Source organism: Meleagris gallopavo, chromosome 28, assembly GCF_000146605.3.
Source record: "Meleagris gallopavo isolate NT-WF06-2002-E0010 breed Aviagen turkey brand Nicholas breeding stock chromosome 28, Turkey_5.1, whole genome shotgun sequence".
Lineage (NCBI taxonomy): Eukaryota > Metazoa > Chordata > Aves > Galliformes > Phasianidae > Meleagris > Meleagris gallopavo.
The window spans coordinates 2,143,790-2,162,643 of NC_015038.2; the positions used below are offsets into that span (position 1 = coordinate 2,143,790).

General features: G+C 47.4%; 2 protein-coding genes across 11 annotated transcripts in view; both read left to right on the forward strand.

The window, feature by feature from the left end:
- The first annotated feature begins 43 nt into the window (after positions 1-43).
- Positions 44-15,815, forward strand: LOC100549292 (complement receptor type 1). The gene is made up of 33 exons (XM_019623222.2): positions 44-365; positions 617-716; positions 1,035-1,120; positions 1,537-1,731; positions 2,158-2,340; positions 2,427-2,618; positions 2,785-2,884; positions 3,061-3,146; positions 3,678-3,872; positions 4,002-4,184; positions 4,462-4,641; positions 4,932-5,114; positions 5,317-5,499; positions 5,643-5,822; positions 6,215-6,406; positions 6,583-6,682; positions 6,874-6,965; positions 7,149-7,346; positions 7,840-8,019; positions 8,339-8,521; positions 8,612-8,806; positions 9,059-9,158; positions 9,421-9,506; positions 10,241-10,420; positions 11,018-11,197; positions 11,402-11,578; positions 12,097-12,279; positions 12,582-12,764; positions 14,041-14,220; positions 14,661-14,690; positions 14,846-14,921; positions 15,173-15,257; positions 15,556-15,815. Exons 1-32 carry the CDS (start codon positions 302-304, stop codon positions 15,219-15,221), a joined length of 4,674 nt encoding a protein of 1,557 aa, XP_019478767.1. The 5' UTR covers positions 44-301; the 3' UTR covers positions 15,222-15,257; positions 15,556-15,815.
- Positions 15,816-16,111: 296 nt separating this feature from the next.
- LOC100549444 (membrane cofactor protein) overlaps positions 16,112-18,854 on the forward strand; it is a 30,553-nt gene continuing 27,810 nt past the window's right edge. For 6 of the 10 annotated variants that reach the window (XR_002121725.2, XR_004162061.1, XR_004162059.1 and 3 more), the window contains exons 1-4: positions 16,116-16,312; positions 17,046-17,237; positions 17,789-17,885; positions 18,504-18,589. Coding sequence is in view for 5 of the 10 variants with exons in the window: in XM_010724163.3 (XP_010722465.1) it covers positions 16,243-16,312; positions 17,046-17,237; positions 17,789-17,885; positions 18,504-18,589 (445 nt within the window). In the remaining 5 variants the exon portion in view is untranslated. Of the gene's footprint in view, positions 16,313-17,045; positions 17,238-17,788; positions 17,886-18,503; positions 18,590-18,854 lie in introns of all 10 variants that reach the window. The other 4 variants (XM_010724164.3, XM_019623228.2, XM_010724165.3 and 1 more) reach the window with 4 other exon arrangements.

The following is an 18,854-nucleotide window of genomic DNA, read 5'->3' on the forward strand; positions in this document are numbered from 1 at the left end:
AAAAAAAAAGATGATTCTATGGTTCTGTGTTGTGTTTGCTTAGTAGCGTCTACATCAGGCCAAATAACCAAATGTTCAAGGCAAAACAAACATCTTTTCTGGTAATGGTGTTCTCTCTCTGCTTTCACCCAGTGATCCTGTCCTGCCTAACTCTGCCTGTTTTCTCTTGGTAGGTGGCTGTGGGGTTCCCACCAGGCTGACCTTTGCTGAGCTCAATGAGGAGCACAGAAATGAGATTGATTTCTCTGTTGGGAAGACTGTGGGATACACTTGTCGGCCCGGATTTGCTAAGCACCCAGGAATGTCACCCACAATTACATGCCTGCAGAGCGGAGTGTGGTCAGAAGCACTCGAGTTCTGTAAAAGTGAATAGCTCCTTGATTTGGTGTTGTTGTTCCAGAAAGGAATAGGTGCTGGGTTCTGTCCATGCTGCAAAAACCTTAACGTGATTCTGGTGTTCCAATCCTATGTGACTAGTAAAGCCATGTAAACTTACTTGTTACTTGAAACCCATTTTGGGGGCAATTGGAAATGTGGGAGGATTACTGGAATAGCAGTTGCATCTCTTGGGCTGTGCTATAGGGAGAAGCCTACAGGGAGATTCTCTCTCCCCCAGGGAAACAATGCAATCACCCCGGGGAACCCGAGAATGGCCGGATTACAGCCCTGGCAGACCTCTTCTTTGGGTCAACAGTGGTCTACAGCTGTGAAGAAGGGTAAGTCCAGAGTTCGGGTCTGCTCCTTAAAAGGTCAAGCAAGATGTGTTAGGTAAGTCTCCCTCTTTTTGGCCTTTTCATCCATTCATTCTCAATGCATTGATTTTACAAAGAAGCCCAGCTATAGAGCTCTGTACCTATAGGAGCACATAGGGTTTTCCCAATCTTTTGCTGTGAAAAAGGTAGACAGGTGCTGAGCTCAGAGGGGAATCTCTCCCACAGTGCCAGGGTTCCACTTCCAGCAGTGCTGAACCCACTGCAGGAGGTGATAGCTCAAAGCAAAGTGATTGGAGTGAATGCGAGTCCTTCTACCTCCAGGCACAGGCTGATCGGGAAGTCCAGCCGGCGATGTGAGATCTACGGGGGACGCGTTGCATGGTCCGGTGACATTCCCACCTGCCAGCGTGAGTAGCTCCCGGCTCGGTGTCTACATGGTGCTGGTATTTGTGTCCCAGCAGCAGCTCCCAAATCTCTCAGTCAGAGCTATCCCTGCTCTGCGGGCATGAAAATATCAGAAGGGTTTGATTTCATAAAGAAATATTCTGGGAAGAAGTACAAAATCACAGAGAGAAATAGATTATTGAAAGTGAGGGGTCACGGGCAGTGATTTCTCAGCAGTGCTTGTATAGATTTTGCACAGAAGACTTGAGGTTGTTGGGTGGTTGTTTTACTTCTTGAACAGTAGAAAGGATAAAGCATGTAGAAGCTTCCTCCATAAGAGGAATTTCACCTGTAGGCCAAGTGTGCCCTTCAGACTGTGTGGTTTTGAGTACTTCAGTGCTGTGGTTGAATGCAGAAGGTTCATTGTGCCCCACTGCAGGTATTCCCTGTAAGGCCCCCCCCAGCATTCCCCATGGGAAGCACACGGGACGGCTGCTGGATGAGTTCCACTACGGCACCTCGGTCACCTACAGCTGCGAGCCCGGCTACCCAATGCACGGGAATGCCTCCATCTTCTGCACCACCCAAGATGGGAAAAACGGGGTGTGGAGTGGGCCCCCCCCACTGTGTGGAGGTAGGGCTGAGAGGGAGCAGGTGGGAGTGGTTGGGTGCAGCAGCCCAACCATTTTCTGTTTGGAAAGGCGAGGAGACCTCAAGATGGTTGCATGTGTTGTCTGGGTGCCTGCTGAGGCAGGGTTTGCTGCTTTGGGGTGGGAATTGTTGTTTCAGGGTGGGATTTATTGCTTTGGTGCAGGATTTGCTGCTTTGCTTTTGGCAAGAATTGCTGCTTTGGGGCAGGTGTAGGCAGGATGCTGTAGAAGCACGCACCGTCTGCAGCACTCCCAGCCTCACCTTCCAGCTGGAGTCTTCCCTGCACTGTCAGACAGTGCATCATCAATAGGAAAATTACCTTCAGGCTTGCATCTTGAAAGTGATCACAGATGCAAGTGCTTTGCAGTGCGCAGCTGTGCCCGCTCTGAGGACAGCTCTTCCCTTCCAGAAGCAGGATGCTCTGCCCCGCAGATCCAGAATGGGAGGATAGTGCCAGCTCCTCGGAGCACCTACGCACACAAGGACACCGTCACCTTTGAGTGCGAGCCAGGCTACGTCATCCGTGGCCCCAGAGTGGTGCAGTGCCAGCAGAACAACACCTGGCAGCCCCCAGTGCCCACCTGCGAGCAGGGCAAGTGGCCAGCCAGCACTGCAGGTGCCACCCTGCCCCAATGTCCCCTGACCCTTTGATAAGTTGTTGGCTTGTGTCCCCGACAGCTGGCTGCAGGACACCTCCCAGGCTGGCGTTTGCTGAGCTGAAGGAGCCCTACAGGAACCAAACTGCCTTCCCTGTGGGTGGGACTGTGGAGTACATGTGCCAGCCTGGCTACGCCCGGCACATGGGGATGTCACCAACCATCACGTGCCTCAGGAATCAGAGCTGGTCTGTGGCACTGGAGTTCTGCAAAAGTACGTCCTGCATGTGCTGTTGGGAAATTCATACTTCTTGAGTGCAAAGCCTTCTGGTCCTGTGGGTTTATTCCTTTGGGGCAACATGCTGTTTTTTGAGCATCCCCAGGGGATTTGGTGCACAATGCTGATGTGCAGTGCAAATAGCAGCTGTGTCCTCTTGCAGGGAAGCAATGTGCAAACCCTGACGACCCACAGAATGGCAGAGCCATGGTCCTGACTGACCTCCTCCTTGGGTCCAAAGTGAATTACACGTGTGACGAGGGGTGAGTTTGTGGCCAGCTGAGCTCAGCTGTTATTTGAGAGTAACGCAGAAATTAAGTGGCAAAATGGCTTTACCATTTTGACCTCATAAAGTCAGAAGTCTTAGCTGCTATTAATAAGGCTTGTGAAGAAATCTGGAGCCTCTTCATGTAATTACCAGTGCTTCTGTGTGATGCAGATACAAGCTTATCGGGCGTTCGCAGAGGACATGCGAGGTCTCTGGCACACGCGTTGCATGGAGCGGAGATGCTCCCACCTGCCATCGTAAGTGGGGTGGGATGGGGCTCTTGGGGTGTATAGAGGAAATGGAGAATCTTTCAAGGCAAAGGTGCCATTGCAAAAGATTTCTTGGGTCACTCTACCTGTGAAATATTTCATGTTTCTTATTTCTTATGCTTTGTTGTTTTGGATATTTCTGAAGTTGTTTTCAAAGACCTTTTATCTTGGTCCAAATGGGGACATTGTTCATGTTTCAAACTTCCTATTCCTGTAGCAAGAATTCCTCGCTGCTCGTGCGTAGGAATGTTTGGTCAGTTTCTCTCTGTGTGAGTCACAGCGGTTATGGAGAGGGCAGTAAGAACTGTGCCCCCACCCTTAGCAGGATAGTGAGGAAATGACTGACCCAAGGTACAAATTTGCCTTCCCACACATTATCTCAGGATAATTTCGGTCATTTTGCTCAAAGATCTTAATTGCTGAAATGAGTTTACCTTCATCCATTCCTTTCTGGAAATAAAGAGTCCCAGACCCCAATACTGCAGCAACAGTGCTAAAACCTCACATGTGTACTCCCAGGTATTGTCTGTGACCCACCCCCAGACATCCCACATGGGACGCACAGTGGGGGATTGATGGATGCCTTCCCCTACGCGACTGTGGTCACTTACACATGTGAGTCAGGCCGTGTTTTGGCTGGGACAGCCTCCATCTTCTGCACCACCGTGGATGGGGAGCGCGGTGCATGGAGCGGGCCGCCGCCGCGCTGCGGAGGTGAGTGCTGCAACGATGGTGGGAGGCAGGTATTTATTAATGGGGTTCATTGTCCTCCTCCTTTGGTTTCTGAAGGTTGAGTTATTTTCTTTTCCATATTTAATAATATTCTTTCCCTCCCTTCTGCAGATGTGCAGTGTCCTCCCCCTCCAAACATTGCCAATGGGAAGCACAGCAGCCAGCCCTCGGACACGTTCCTGCCCGGTGTGGCTGTTCAGTACACCTGTAAGGATGGCTATTTGCTCACTGGCAATGCATCCATCACCTGCACTGCTGCAGGAACCTGGAGCCAGCCCCGGCCACGCTGTGAAGGTATGTCTGTGTCGGCTGCTTGGCACCTGGGTCATCTCTTTCCCCTTGGCTCCAGGTTTAACCATTACTCACCCAATCCCCACAGAGGAACAGCCAAGGGGTCCCAATATTGAGAGCTTCTCGAGCACAACTGGATAATGAGATTTCAGGTTTTGGGGGTCAAGAATATGGATCGATATTGTTGACACACCCATGGTGTTGATGGCCAGGCTTGATTGCAGTTACCACCCTGGCTGGGCTTTGTGTCCCAAATATGCCTCGTAATCTTCACTTTCAGCACTAGGTTGCAGAAGACCTGAGATTGAGAATGGAAGAGTGACTGGGCCAGAGTCCGTCTATATGACTGAGGCCATCGCTGTCTTTGAATGCAATTTTGGTTACGCCTTAAAGGGCTCTCAGGAGTCTCAGTGCCAGTTTGGGGGCACATGGGATCCTCCTGTTCCCACCTGTGAAAAGAGTAAGTGTAAGCGAGGTGGTGGGTGGTGGGTGACTTCTGAATCCACCCCAGCAGGTGCAACCACCTCACATTGGAGGTAAATGGACCCTAAGAGTCCCCTTAGGTAGCAGGACAGAAATGGAGGCAGGAGATGGGTGTGGGCTGGGTGGAATCATATCCAAACTTTGGCACCTTTAGATGCTTGGGAACAGCTAATGGGGAAGAAACAAATAGCAATGCAGCCTCCTTACACAGGGTGTAGACCTGGGGTGTAGACCTTCACTACGTTTGATTTTTTCCCCTTCCTGTAGTGCTGCAGTGTCCTTCCCCTCCAAATATCACACACGGTCAGTACAGCAGTGAGGATGTGAAAGTGTTTGTCCCCGGAACCTCTGTGAGGTACAAATGTGACCTGGGGTACGTCCTCACGGAGAAAACAGCAGTGACTTGTTTGACATCTGGAGTGTGGAGCATCCCTTACCCGCGGTGCGAAGGTGAGCAGAAAGGCTCTGGCCCATGGGCTGCATGCACAGAGGAGCATGGGGGAGTGGGTGAGCAGGGATTTAAAGGATTTCAAGTCCATCCACTCCTTTTCATGTTGATGCTCACTGAATTTTGACCTCATAAAAACACAGGGGGAAGCCTGGCTCTGGCAGCCACTTCCCCAGCTCAGGCTTTGCTGCTCTTTGCTCCCAGTGGTCACCTGCATGAGCCCTAGCATTAAGCATGGAGAAGTGGCTGAAGGGCAGCAAGCTGTCTATCATCCTGGGACCATCATCACCATCCGGTGCCACCCAGGCTACATGCTGCGGGGCAGCCAGGAGCCCAAGTGCCATTCCGATGGCCGCTGGGTCCCCTCTATCCCCAGCTGCGAGCCAGGTGAGCGTGGGCACAGCTGCTGCTGGCTCTGTGGGAAGACAGGAACTGGGCAGCCCTGTATGGGGACAAGGACGCACAGGGATCCGTTGCTTTTGCATCATGCAAAATCACTCCAACTTCATTCTCTCCTCACACCCTGCTAGCGCTGCCTTGCCCTCCACCACCCACCATTGCCCATGGCACACATGATGCCGAGCTCGGGGCCAACTTCACCAGTGGAATGTCTGTGAACTACAGCTGCCAGCCTGGCTTCTCCCTGCTTGGGGACCCCACTGTCCGGTGCCTGGAAGGGAGCTGGAGCCTCCCGTACCCACGCTGTGCAGGTGAGAGGACGGCACAGTACAGCATGGCATGGCATGCAGCCCCCAAGCTACGCTGTGGAAATGTTGGGGGTGAACTTCAATTCCAGCACAATGCTCTCTCGTATCTGAGCCTGCAGATTCCTACACTCTAAGGCCAACAGCCAATCCCAAAGGATGTGTGGAGGAGTGTGGAAGTATAAAACTGGCTAAATTAAGGGTTTTTAAAGACCATATAAATTTCATGCATGCATCGTTCCACGCTAAGAGTTATTCATGTAGATAAATGTCAGAACACAGGATAGAAGAGATGCTCCCATCCCTTGGTTTTGTAATAGAATCTACCAGTGCTCTTGCTTCTCAGCTGCATTTCACTACCAGCCTAATTCCTCATGTGCTTTTTTTTTTTCCTGCAGTTGGATGTGGGACACCAACAGTGTTACAGTTTGCTGAGTTAAACAAGGAGTATAGGGATTGGACTGAGTTTCCAGTTGGGACCACAGTGAAATACACCTGCCAGCCAGGATATGCCAGACATTCACAGATACCACCCACTATTACGTGCCTTGAAAATCAGACATGGTCTGAAGCTAAGAAGTTTTGCAGACGTAAGTTTTACAGATGCTTCTTTGTCATTTAAATCACAGTGTGACAATGGAAGCCCTGTAGCTTGGTGGATTTTTTTGGTTCTCTACCCTGGAGATTTGGTCAGATCCCTAGAATTCCAATGCCACTTTTCCTTTCATGCTGAGTTAAGCTGAAAAACACCTCTTGTTCTGTCCAGGGAGAAGGTGTGAACATCCAGGAGAACCAGAAAATGGCAGAGTTATTGTTACAACAGATCTCCTCTTTGGATCAACTGTGAATTACACTTGTGATGAGGGGTGAGTCCTGGTCAAACTGTGCTGCTGTGCCCACTGAGGAGACCCAGGGCCAAGTGAGCTCGGGTCCACACCTTCAAAATGGTTAAAAATTGTTGTATGTAGTGGCAAGTAGGGAGGTAATTGGTGGCTGTGGGAGATGCAACCTTCAAAGAGAGTCCCACAGTAACAGGAGTGCTGTTGTTTAACCCCAGGTACAGGCTAGTTGGAGCTTCTCAGCGACACTGCATGATTTCAGGCTCCGGGACACGAGTGACATGGACTGGGGTCATTCCTGTCTGCCAGAGTAAGTACATATGGTGGGAGCTGAGCACAGCACAAAGAGATTCAGAACAGTGTTTTACTTGGGACAGCATGACCACAGGAACGGGTTCAACCTCATCCATCCCCTCCTGGAAGTGAATGGTCCTGCAGTCCCCAGCACTGCAGCAGAAATGACACTAAAACCCCACATGTGCATCTCACACAGGTATTGTTTGTGACCCACCTCCCGACATCCCGAATGGAACACACAGTGGGCACTTGATGGATGCCTTTCCCTATGCAGCTGTGGTCACATACATCTGTGAGCCCGGCCTTGTGCTGGCTGGGACAGCCTCCATCTTCTGCACCACAGTGGATGGAGAGCACGGGGCCTGGAGTGGACCAGCACCACACTGTGGAGGAGGTACAGCTTCATGGAGTCATAGAATGGCTTGGGTTGGAAAGGACCTCAAAGATCATCTAGTTCCAACCCCTCTGTTATGAGCAGGGTTGGAATCCTGCATGGATTCTTTCATTTTTCCATACTTCTTTTTTTTTTGTTTGTATGGATGGATGGCTTTGCCCTCTTTCCCCAGATGTGCAGTGCTCTCAGCTCCCAGGCATTGCCAATGGGAGGCACAGAGGCCAATGGGAGGCACAGAGGCCAAGGCATGGCAGTCTTTGTCTGTTGTCCATGCCTGTGATCCTGGCTATGTGCTCAGCGGAGCAGTGCTGCTGAATTGTACTGCTGCTGGAGTGTGGAGTGACCCTGCCCGTCGGTGTGAAGGTGTCTTTGTCACTTGTGGATATGCCATGGACACAAAGGGATTACGGGAGATGTTGAATTTGCAGAGATTGAGTTCTCTAGTAGTAAATGGGAATAATAAACAGAAAAAAAAAAATTACTTTCCCTGCAGGGCAGCTGTGTCCTTCCCCACCAGTGATTGACCATGGCCAGCATGATGGCATGGACGTGGACTTCATCCCTGGAATGTCCGTAAATTACAGCTGTGACCCTGGCTATTCTCTTACTGGAACAGCAGCTCTGTACTGTACTGACAATGCAAGCTGGAGCAGCCCTCAGCCCCTCTGTGAAGGTGAGCTGTCCATGCCATCAGTGCCACAAAAGGGAGGACACCGTGGTGTTTCAGCAAGAACCAAGGGTAGCGGGCTGCAGCAGCCTTTGTCAGGAACAGAAGAGCAAATGAGTCAGGATTTAAATCTCCAGAGCCCTCTATTCCCTGCATAGCTGCTACTGGAGCCAGCAAACTGCCATTGCACAGAGCCTAGGCTGCACATCAGCTTGCTTCCAGCACACACTGGATGCTGTACTCACTTTAGTGGCACTGTGCAAGCATCCTTCCAGCATGTTATCCCATTTGTGCTCTTTTTCAGACCTTTTTCTTCTCTTTTCAGTGTTACAATGTCCTTCGCCTCCAATTATCGATGGAGGCAATCACGACAGCCAGGATGTGGAAGTTTTCTTTCCTGGGATGGCTGTGAACTACAGCTGTGATCCTGGCTACAGCCTGCTGGGGGAAGCATCCATTTACTGCAACGAGTCTGGAAACTGGAGCCTGCCCGCTCCTCAGTGTGAAGGTACAGTGGAGGGGCAACGGCTGGAGCCGGGCTGTTTGGAAACCTCTGGACATGCTGATGGACACGATCTCTCTGTGTTCTCCCTCCCAGCAGGTAGCTGCGGTGTTCCTCCAAGACTCAGCTATGCTGAGCTGGCCAAGGAGCACCAGAACACGACAGCCTTTCCCTCTGGGAGCACGGTGCGCTACGCCTGCCGCCCAGGATTCATGAGACTCCCCACAGTGCTGCCAGTTCTGACGTGCCTCAAAAACCACACGTGGTCTGATGTGCGAGAGTTCTGCAAAAGTGAATAGCTCCATCCGTTTGGTGTTGGTTTTGGAAATGCGTCTAAATTTAAACACATGGGTTTCTAAAGAAATTCTTTGGTACAAAAATGATTCTTACATGGCTTCACTAGTCACATAGTTTGGACAGCTGTTGGTCTTTTATAAAAATTTTTGCTGGTGTTTGCACGTGGACAGATCCTTAAGATGTTTTCTCATAGCATATTGTAGAACTGCAGGAGAAGAGTTTAAACTTAGCCTTGTTCTTTCCCAGGGAAAGAATGTAATTATCCCGAAGCACCACAGAATGGCAGAGTTGTTGTTCTGACAGATCTCCTGTTCAGGTCCATCGTGAACTACACATGTGAAGAAGGGTGAGTCCCACGCTGCCTCTGCTGATCCATTTACTGAGCTTGTGTTGGGCAATTTAAAGCGAGGGGACACTGCTCAGCTCATGCCAGTAAACCAGGATTGGTACTTTTGGCCCAGGAAGAAGGAACCCGGTGCTTTTCATCCCCACATATCCCACTAAGAGAATTATCCAGAAGCAAGAGAGTGTTCTTGAAACGCTGGGGTAGTGCAAAGCCCAGAGTGCATGCCTTGGTATCAGCTGCTATTCCTTCTGTGTAACTCCAGGTACCGGCTGGTTGGACAGTCCCTGCGGCGCTGTGAGCTTTCTGGAGCAGATATTGCATGGAGTGGTGATCCTCCCACTTGTCAGAGTAAGTAGGTCGCAACTAAATCTGGTCTAGAATTGCCATATCAAGTCCTGAAAATCAAAAAGTGGCATTTCCTTAAAATAAATAGAGCCTTGGTGAATAAGACATTCTAAGAGTATTCCTCTGAGGTTGTTTTGTTTTGCATGCTTGTTTGGTTTCTTCTACAAATTTTCCAGTTGCCAGCTTTTGATCTTTCAGAATTATGTGGATGGAGGAGTTGTCAGATGCCTGCCGGGATTTGTTCCTTTTGTTTCACAACCACAATAGATGAAGGAAGAGATGTATCTCGCATGAGCAGAGCTGGGCTGAGATCTTCCACTGCACTGTTATCCAAGCCACAAGACTCTCTTGCAGGGGTTGATCATGGCAATTAAGATGTGGTCGTTCCTTCAGATGGAATTGCCTTGGAAAGCATGAGCTTGGTGCAGTAAAACAGTTGTGAGAATGCTTAACTTGATTTCTACAACACTTAACATGTTTACTTGGAATGTATGTGCATTATTTTGTTTATAGACACAAAATTATGTTTACATGTGAAAAACTGTGATAATCCCATGGTACACAAAGACACTAAAAAGCCCTTCATTCTTGAAATCATTCTTCTGTGAGTCGCTGAGTTCTGCCTGTACAACTCTGCTGAGAGTCTGCCCTGGAGCAGTGGCCAGGATGGGTTTTATCTGGGCATCAACTACAGCATGTGCTTGCTGTCTCTTTAAGGTGATGAATTTCTTTTCCAGAGGTGGTGTGTCCAGTGCCACAGATCCAGAATGGGAGAGTATCCATTCCCAAACAGCGCTACAGATACAAGGATACTGTCAGCTTTCAGTGCCATGAAGGATTTGTGCTGAAAGGCCATTCCACGGCCCAGTGCAAAGCTGACAAAACATGGGATCCTCCCGTGCCCGTCTGTGAGCAGGGTGAGTGCCACTGACTTGGTGACATTGCAGGATACTCCTGGTTGCTGCTGCCTGCTCTCTGAAGCCACATCTGGCTTTCCCTTTCCTGGTTGCTCTGACTGCTGTAAGGAGAAAGCAGAAGGTGTTCCTTTCACCTATGACTCCTTCCTCACACAGGCGCTAAGCCAGGTTGAGGGCAAAGCAGTAAGTGGGATTTGTGCTTTTCTTCCCTGCTTGTTGCAGTCTGTAGTCCACAAGCTCTTCCATTTCTGATAGATAGAAACTCGGTAGCTGTATGGCAGGATGCTGACTATAAGAGAAGAGGGATTTATTTGCTGGAAATATAAAGGAAGGATGATAGGAAATGAAGGTAAATTTGTGCATTGTGTGTGTATTTATGTGTATTTTCAACTCTTAATGCAATTATCATCCTGCTGCTGCAACGATTCCAGGTAGGTGATACACGGGAGGCAAGACTTATCAAACCTTAACTGCTCCCCCCTCACAGTCCTATTTTTTGAGGGGAATAGGAGTAATTATCCATTTTACTCCTTTCTTATACAATTGTTTTTTCATAATTTAGCTTCACCTCCTTACCTTTCTCCTCTCCTCTTTCAGTGGTAAAGTGTCTACCTCCTCCAAACATCATCAGTGGGGAACACAGTAGTCTCTCAGATACTTTTGGCGTCGGTACAGTCGTGCACTATCACTGCAAACCTGGCTTCTTCCTCATTGGCAATAAGTCCATCCGCTGCACACCGCATGGGGTCTGGAGCCATCCTCTACCTCGGTGTGAGGGTACGTTCACACTCTTGTCATTGATTCTCATCTTTCTAAACGTGTTAAGCATGTGGTGACACATGGTTAAAGAGTTGGCGAAACAAGTTGTTTCTTGAGCAAAATCCACCTAAGGAAAAAATGCGTTCTCTGTGGCCAAATGGCCTTATCCATCCTGCACAAGTTTTGCAGTGTAAACAATTCTCTCTGCCCTCAATTCCACAGCTGGCTGCGTGAGCCCAGGGGTTGGGCGTGGAAAAGCTATTGGATCAGAATCTCTCTACATGCCTGGAGACATTATCACAATTGAATGCAACACTGATAATATCTCAAAAGTCCTCCACAAGTCCCAGTGCCGATCTGGGGGCACATGGTTTCCTCCACTCCCTGCCTGTGACCGAGGTAAGTGCGTGTCACCCATCCTTAGCACCTGTCCCTTCTGACCTTGCGCTATTTGCAGCACATGGCAGGATGTTTAGGGGGCAAGAGGAATCTTAGTTTTTAAACCTGAAGATCCATCTACCCTAATTTTTCCCATTCTTATCACTGCAGTATAACTGGTGCCTCACTTTTCCAACATGAACTTAAAGCTAAGGTCAGCCTGGTTTTGTCAGACGTAAGGGACCTGTATGGATACTGCTGTAAAATGGTCTTACAAATGTGCAGTTCTCATTATATACACCAGTTAATCACTCTTCTTATCCAATGCATCAGGGAAGATGATGCTCCTTTGTGTAAGAAGAAATTCGTGTGACACCAAGTCAGATGCTGTAGGGTGAAGTAGATGCATGAGGTTGGGCAGTGGGCTCTGTGCATTAGTGTCAGTGGTGTGGAGGTGGGCATACAGTCATGCACAGGTGCTTGGAGGTTCTCCTCTTGCCTCCAAGAGTGCTTTTTAATCCGTACTTCTCTCTCCGTAGTGCTGCACTGTTCCAAGCCCCCAGCTATCCTCCACGGGGGCCACAGTGGCCTGGGAAAAGCAGTTTTCACTCCTGGAACATCTGTAAACTACAGCTGTGAGACTGGCTTCTCTCTCATTGGGATGGCATCCATTTACTGTACAGAGTCTGGAGCCTGGAGCCATCCTTTTCCGGTCTGCCAAGGTGTGTTTTTGTTGCAGAGAGCTAAGAAGAAAGTTTAATACATAATGTGTCTGAGGGAAAGATTTATATAAGGACTAAATCTGAGTCCTTTACTACTACATAAGTGATAAGAACAAGATAAAGTTTATCCATGTTCACAAAACCTGGTGGAATTAAAGAGCTACAGAATTGACTGTTGAAACTAGATGAAGAAATGGAAAGGGAAAGAGCAAGGCTGCAAGAGTACAGTGCCTTAGCTATTCTCTGGCTGTCTGTGAGGATTCTTATTTCAACACTATCATCTGTCTCTCCCTGACTTCCAGTCGTGAAGTGTCCCCACCCTCCAGCTATCACCAATGGGAAGCTCCAAGGCAACACTTCAGACACTTTTTTCTATGGAGCATCTGTGTCCTACAGCTGTGATTCTGGTTATTCACTCACTGGGGATGCTTTCATCACCTGCACAGCATCAGGAACCTGGAGCCATCCTCCTCCTCGATGCAAAGGTGTGTGTGTGAGATATGTGGGCCAAAATCTAAGCAGTAAAATGTTCTGCTGCTGCTAACGCTGAATTCCACCCATTTATTTGGCTTGGGAACCATTTCCACATCACAGCTAGTGATGTCAATTACTAATTGGCCCATATTTTTATATAACTGGGAAGAGTATAAAATCGTGATAAAGAAGTAGGATGGGATCTACTTTATGATACCAGGCAGAAGGATATGAGTACAGTGGAGGAAATTCGGGAAGGCAATTTTAATTCCCGCATGTTCTGCATCTCTGCCTTCGTTGCTATGAATTAGTTGCATATTAACATTTCTCCCTTAAAAGCTTTTTCTCCTTGAGGAGTAGAAACATTCTCTCTTCCCCTTTCCATGCCCTGTTATCACTAGCAGGAAACAGGAAATGATAACATCTGATGACTTTTCTCTGACGGATTACCTGTAGTTTACACGTGAGTCTTACTACTCCTTTCATGGGAAGTGCCTCTATTTCTTTGACTTGGCACTTCCGCGTAGCACAAGGTCAATTTTACTCATCAGGCAAATGTGACTCATGGCCCTTTCACGTATGCAGCAGGATTTCTAGTGTGGGTGTTCCCGCGTGGAAAACTGGGCGTTCAGCAAAATAAATTCACAGGGCATTTCCTTGGTAGAACTGTACAACATCGATGACTCAATAGAAATGCTCCTGGATAACAATAAGAGGAGATAATACCAAATACTTTCATAAATAAGCCAGTAGCTATTTAAAAGAAACAGAGTCACAGAAGAATTCTCCCTGTTATTCAACATTCTCATGTTTTTGAGTTGTCCTTAGAAACTATTATGTGTGGTAGTAAAAATAAATAAGCCATAATATAATGGTCAGAATTTACATGCTGATGTTACCTGCTCTGGTCTCCACTGAGAATTTTCTCCTGTAGAATCCTTGGTCTTGGACTGCAAAAGGTGATCAAACAGACCTGATACATCACTCTTCTCTAAGTGTCTTGCTAGCCCGGCATCAGAAAATCTCTTTCTCTGGCAGGTCTCCTTCCAGGCTACAACTGTACTCCATGGGGGTAACCAGTGGGAAGAAGCTAACCCGTATAAACCTCTACATGGTGGCATAAGACACAAAACTCCTTTTGTAGCCACAAAGAAATGAATCATATTTGGGAATTAGAATTATTCAAAAAAGAACTCAAGAACAATGACTTAAATAACCCACTCTTCTACTTTTCATATCTTACATTCCCTCACACTTAATGTCCTTTTTGGTTATTTCTAATTTCAGAGATCAGTTGTGTATTCCCAGAAGTTCAAGGTGTTAAGAAAACCACGGCTGGAAAAACGTACAGAATTGGGACTAACATCACTCTTGAATGTGATGACGGGTACACGTTGGAAGGCCTCAGTCAGATTCAGTGCCAGGAGGACTTCAGCTGGGACCCTCCCGTGCCAGCCTGTAAACTCAGTAAGTGAAATGTAAATCAAGCAAAGAACAAAGAGAAAAATGCAAGTGCATAGTTTCATTCTTGTCTGCGAACTGTCTGTACGATGTGCTCCCAAGGCCTCTTAGGTCTGTTTAAAGCTGATTTTACCATGGCAGTAGAACATAACAAACAAAAATAGCTATTTTTATCAGGTTAGTTTCAACACTATTTTCCACAGTCTTTCTGCAGTTCAGGGCTTCTGTTTTCCTGGTAACACTATCATTGATGTTAATTTCCCTTTCAAACATGTAAGTGACTTTCTATTAAGTATATATATATAAATAATGGTGCGCCTTTTTAAAATTCTGTATTGTCAGCCTAAGCAGTAAAAACTTTATCAATGAAGTGATTAAAAACTGTTGAGGAACACTGTATTTTATTTTAGAACTGTTTACTGATTATTGCTTTTCTCTTCCTCCAGCTTCACCCAGGTCTGGCTCAGTAGGGCTAGGTAAGCAGCTCAGAAGAATTTCTGTGGCCAGATCTTTGGCTTCATAGCCTCAGTGGCACTATTTTCCTCTTCTTACTCGAAGATATGCTTATTATGTCTCTTGTGCTGATGGGTTTTAAAACACACAGTGCAAATAATACTTTCTTTCCTCTCAGGAATTGCAGCTGCAGTCGTTCTGCTTCTCCTGGGTGTGACCATTGGCTGGAAAATTATTTCTAAGCAGAAGGAAGGGTGAGACATCCTGTTGGGTATCCATTCACATTCTTCTCTGCCCAGTTATGATTTCTGTACAGTCAAAACACCAGAATTAGGAGGCTGGGTCTTTCAGTTTTGTATTCTGAGCTTTAAGTTGCCAGCTGTACTAAGTGCATCAACGTGGAGTCAATCGTGTGGTTGTGTTGTTTCATTTCCAAAATTCTTCCTAAGAGGAAATCTGAGCGTTCATTATGAACTGACATAGCTCACTGTTCTTTTTCATGCAGCTACTACCGTACATATGAAAACTACAATCATAAAACCTCTCCGGACTAGATGACAGAACAGAAATGTTCACATCTTGCATGGCAGGTATGGATTAACACGAAATATCTGCTAGGGAATTTGAGTTGTCCCACTATAATCCCTCCAGCTGAAAACTCTTTCCACCCAAACTTCTGGTAAGTCAAACACAACTACACAACCTCAGCTGAAAACTTATCTTTTGTTCTTTGGCAAAGGCAGCTTTGCAATCATTTCCTCTTTGAAAACAAAAAAGCATTACCCAGGAGAGCAGGCCCTCCTCCCTTCCAAAGCAATGATATGATAAACACTGGTGTGAAAGCTTGAGGAAAGCTAATTTTCTCATTGTTAATTGCTTTCTCCCCAGGCTGAGCCCGGTGCTGCCCATAACCGGCATTCGAGGCACTCCTCCACACTGGGACTGAACCAAGAAAGCACTTCAACACAAATCAACCTTCATGCTCCTCCTGCTCCATTAATTAAAGCAGTGTAAGGGTCTAACGAAGCTCAAGCTGTACAGAAGCCCATCAGAGGACATCCCGCACTGCACCTGCTCCTATCTCTGCAAACCCTGAGCTGAGGGAGAACCGCAGCGCTTCTGTAATAAAACCTGAAGGCAGGATGGCAGCTGCTGTATGTTTTGTGTCTCTTTTTGCGCCTACCTCGACAGATCCGCGTTATTACTTTAACAGCGCAACGCGCGCAGCCCGTCTTTCTGAGGAAAGTACAAAAGCCCCCACACAGCCGTTTGATGTTTTGTTTATTTTTTTTTTCAATCAGCCTTCGTTCGCATGGGCTGCACCACAGAACAGACTTTGAAGCGATTCCGTCAGTCGGAAGGTGGCTGGGCGTGCCCTGCCTAAAAAAAGCCGTCTCCTCCGCCTAGGAGCTGGCGTTCTCACGCTCCCCCCTCAGCCCGGCGGCCGCTCCGCCCTAACGAGGAGGGCCGGGCATAAAATGGCGGTCGCCTTTTCTCAGAACGGGGTGGGTGTCTAGCGTGCATGCGCAGCGCTCCGTGCGCCGTCGCCTGAGAGAGGGACGCGGAGCTGCAGGCATGGCGGCGGGCGCTCTCGGAGTCGCGGTGCTGTTGGCGGGGCTTTGCGCGGCTCGGGAGCAGGGGCAGGGTGAGCGACGGGAGCGGTGATCTGTGGAGTGGGGGAGGTGAGGGGGCTTCGCGTGCCCGGTGGAGGCGGGGAGCGGGCGGGGAGCTGCGGCGGCGGCGGAGGGAGAGCGGGCGGCCTGTGGGGATCGAGGAGACAAAGGGAGCAGCCGCAGCGCGGGGATGGGTCGTTGTTACGCTGGGAGGACGCAAGTCGGCTGTTATATTACGGATTTTTGACCTTTCTTTTGTGTGCATTTTGTTCTTTTGCGTGTGGGGAGCTCGGGGAGGAGCTCCTTTGTGTTCGTTGTTTACTTTTGCTGCTGTGAGGTGAAGAGGAACATTACTCGGCGTGGATTGTGTCATAAACTTAATCAAAACCACAAAAAAATGGGAACTAGAAATCGGTGTATTGTTGAGGTAGAATGCGAAACGGGAACTGAGCAGAGCAGCAATGAACCTGCACTGGTGTGGAGTGGGTGCTGGGTGTGATCAGGGTGGGAACTGGATACCCAAAACCTTAAGAACTGCAAAAATAGTGCTGGCTTTTAAGAACTTCATTACTTTGTGGAGGTGCCCAGCTGCATGGGGCTCTGGGCAGCCCGGTCTGGTGGGCACTCGATGGGCTTTAAGGTCTCTCCTATGATTTGTTTGTGTTAACATCCTTAAAACCAACTGCGCTACCCTCGCTTTGCCCCCGCTTGTATCTCCTCATGCTGATAAATATTGCTTCCTTCTTTCCCCTTCTGCTCCTGCAGAATCCTGCACGCTTCCAGACAGTGTTCCGTATGCAGAGCTCGTGGAGGACATCAGTGCAAACAGCAGCTTTCCTGTTGGAACCAACGTGAGGTACACCTGTCGCCCTGGCTATAGGAAGATCCCTGGGATGCCCGATAATCGAGTATGTGGCAAAAACTCAACGTGGTCACAAATAGAGACGTTCTGTAAAGGTAATGTGTGTGTGTGTGTGGCCCTGTAGTGGAAATGTTAAGTCATGGCCTGAAGATTGAGCACCTAGTGGGAAGGCAGGGCCAGCCCAGGGGAGCTCAAGTGCATGCAATGCACTGAGTGACTGGAAGAGGTGGGGTCAGGATCCAACTCTTCCCAAACCTCATTTAAGGATTGGTAATGGAGTTAGGGTATCTCTTGCTGGAGATCCCTGCCTGCCTGAGGCTTTCCAAAGGTAACCAGCTCTTCATTTCTGTATTCGTGGCTGCTGATTTGGACTTGTTCTCGTTTGCTGTAGCTAGAGGTTTTGCCACTCTGCTCTTACCATCCCATGATAGCATTACAATCCTCTTGCTTTTTTTTTAAATTTGTTTTTCCTTTGTTATTTACCAATTTCAGTAGGTTTTGAGTGAGAATTAATTTTCTGTATAATTTAAAATGAAGCTTGAAAAGTACTAGTGACTTTAAGGGCAGTGTGTGCCAAAGATACAGTCTTTGTGTATAACTACATATAAAGATATAGGCTTGTTCTTTTTTTCTTCCCTTTCCTCAGCAAAAAGTTGTATGCATCCAGGAGAATTAGAATATGGCTTTGTTAATGTGACAGATCTTACATTTGGTTCAACAGCTACTTTTTCTTGTGAAAAAGGGTAAGTGTTGGGTGTTTTGTTGTTTGTTTTTTTTTTCCTATTTAGACCTGATTTGAACCAAACCCAAACTGAGGTTCTTGAGTTGTAGCAGGACAAATCACAGCAAAACTTGGTTTGATTCCCTGGTTTTACTCACATCAAATTAGGCTTAAAGTGTTTAGCAAAATTTTGTCTGTTACCTCTAACAACTTCTTTTTCTATTGTCCCTGTGGCACAGGAAGGAAGTGTATACACATTGCACTTCATTATTACATTGTATAGTGGCCTGTTTGTCTGTGTGTAGCAAATCAACTCAAAAGCATTAACCTCTCTCTGGATTTTTCTTTCTTTTCTTTTCAGTTTTTCTTTAACATTGGTGACTTGATGGTATTAAGTGCATGTCTTAAAAGGGAAAGGTTTTGTCTGTTTCTTTAGCGATGTCTCATTTGCTTCTCTCATTTTCAAAGTTGAGTCTATTAACAAAATATCTCTAAAGATAACATTCTCACCACGAGAGAAGTGTGGTGTGTCGTGTCTATGTAGTCATAGAACAGAATTATGTAAACAAGATTTCTCGTTGCTACCTGGAGAAATGAATGTTCTTAAGTTTCACCTCTTTGCATATTTTCATCTGTCTAGGTACAGGTTATATGGACGTAGTCAAATTTCCTGTGTAATTAAAGATAAAGGTGTTGACTGGGATGGAAATCTTCCTTTATGTGATAGTAAGTAAAGTACTGCTGTATTTATGCTTTGTACTCAGACAGTGGTAGTTTATTTTATAATATAGCTGTGTGCTGTACATTCACTGGTGAAAGAAATGATGGTAAAATACGGCAACATTTAATTATTTTTTTTTTATTGAGCTATTGGGGATGTGCCTGAGGAATCAGCACTGAAAAGTCTCAGTTATTGTCATAGTAAGTTAATAGCTGTTAAAGCCTACCTATTCTTGTTACAAATGACCACAGGTCTTTCTCAGTTAGAACT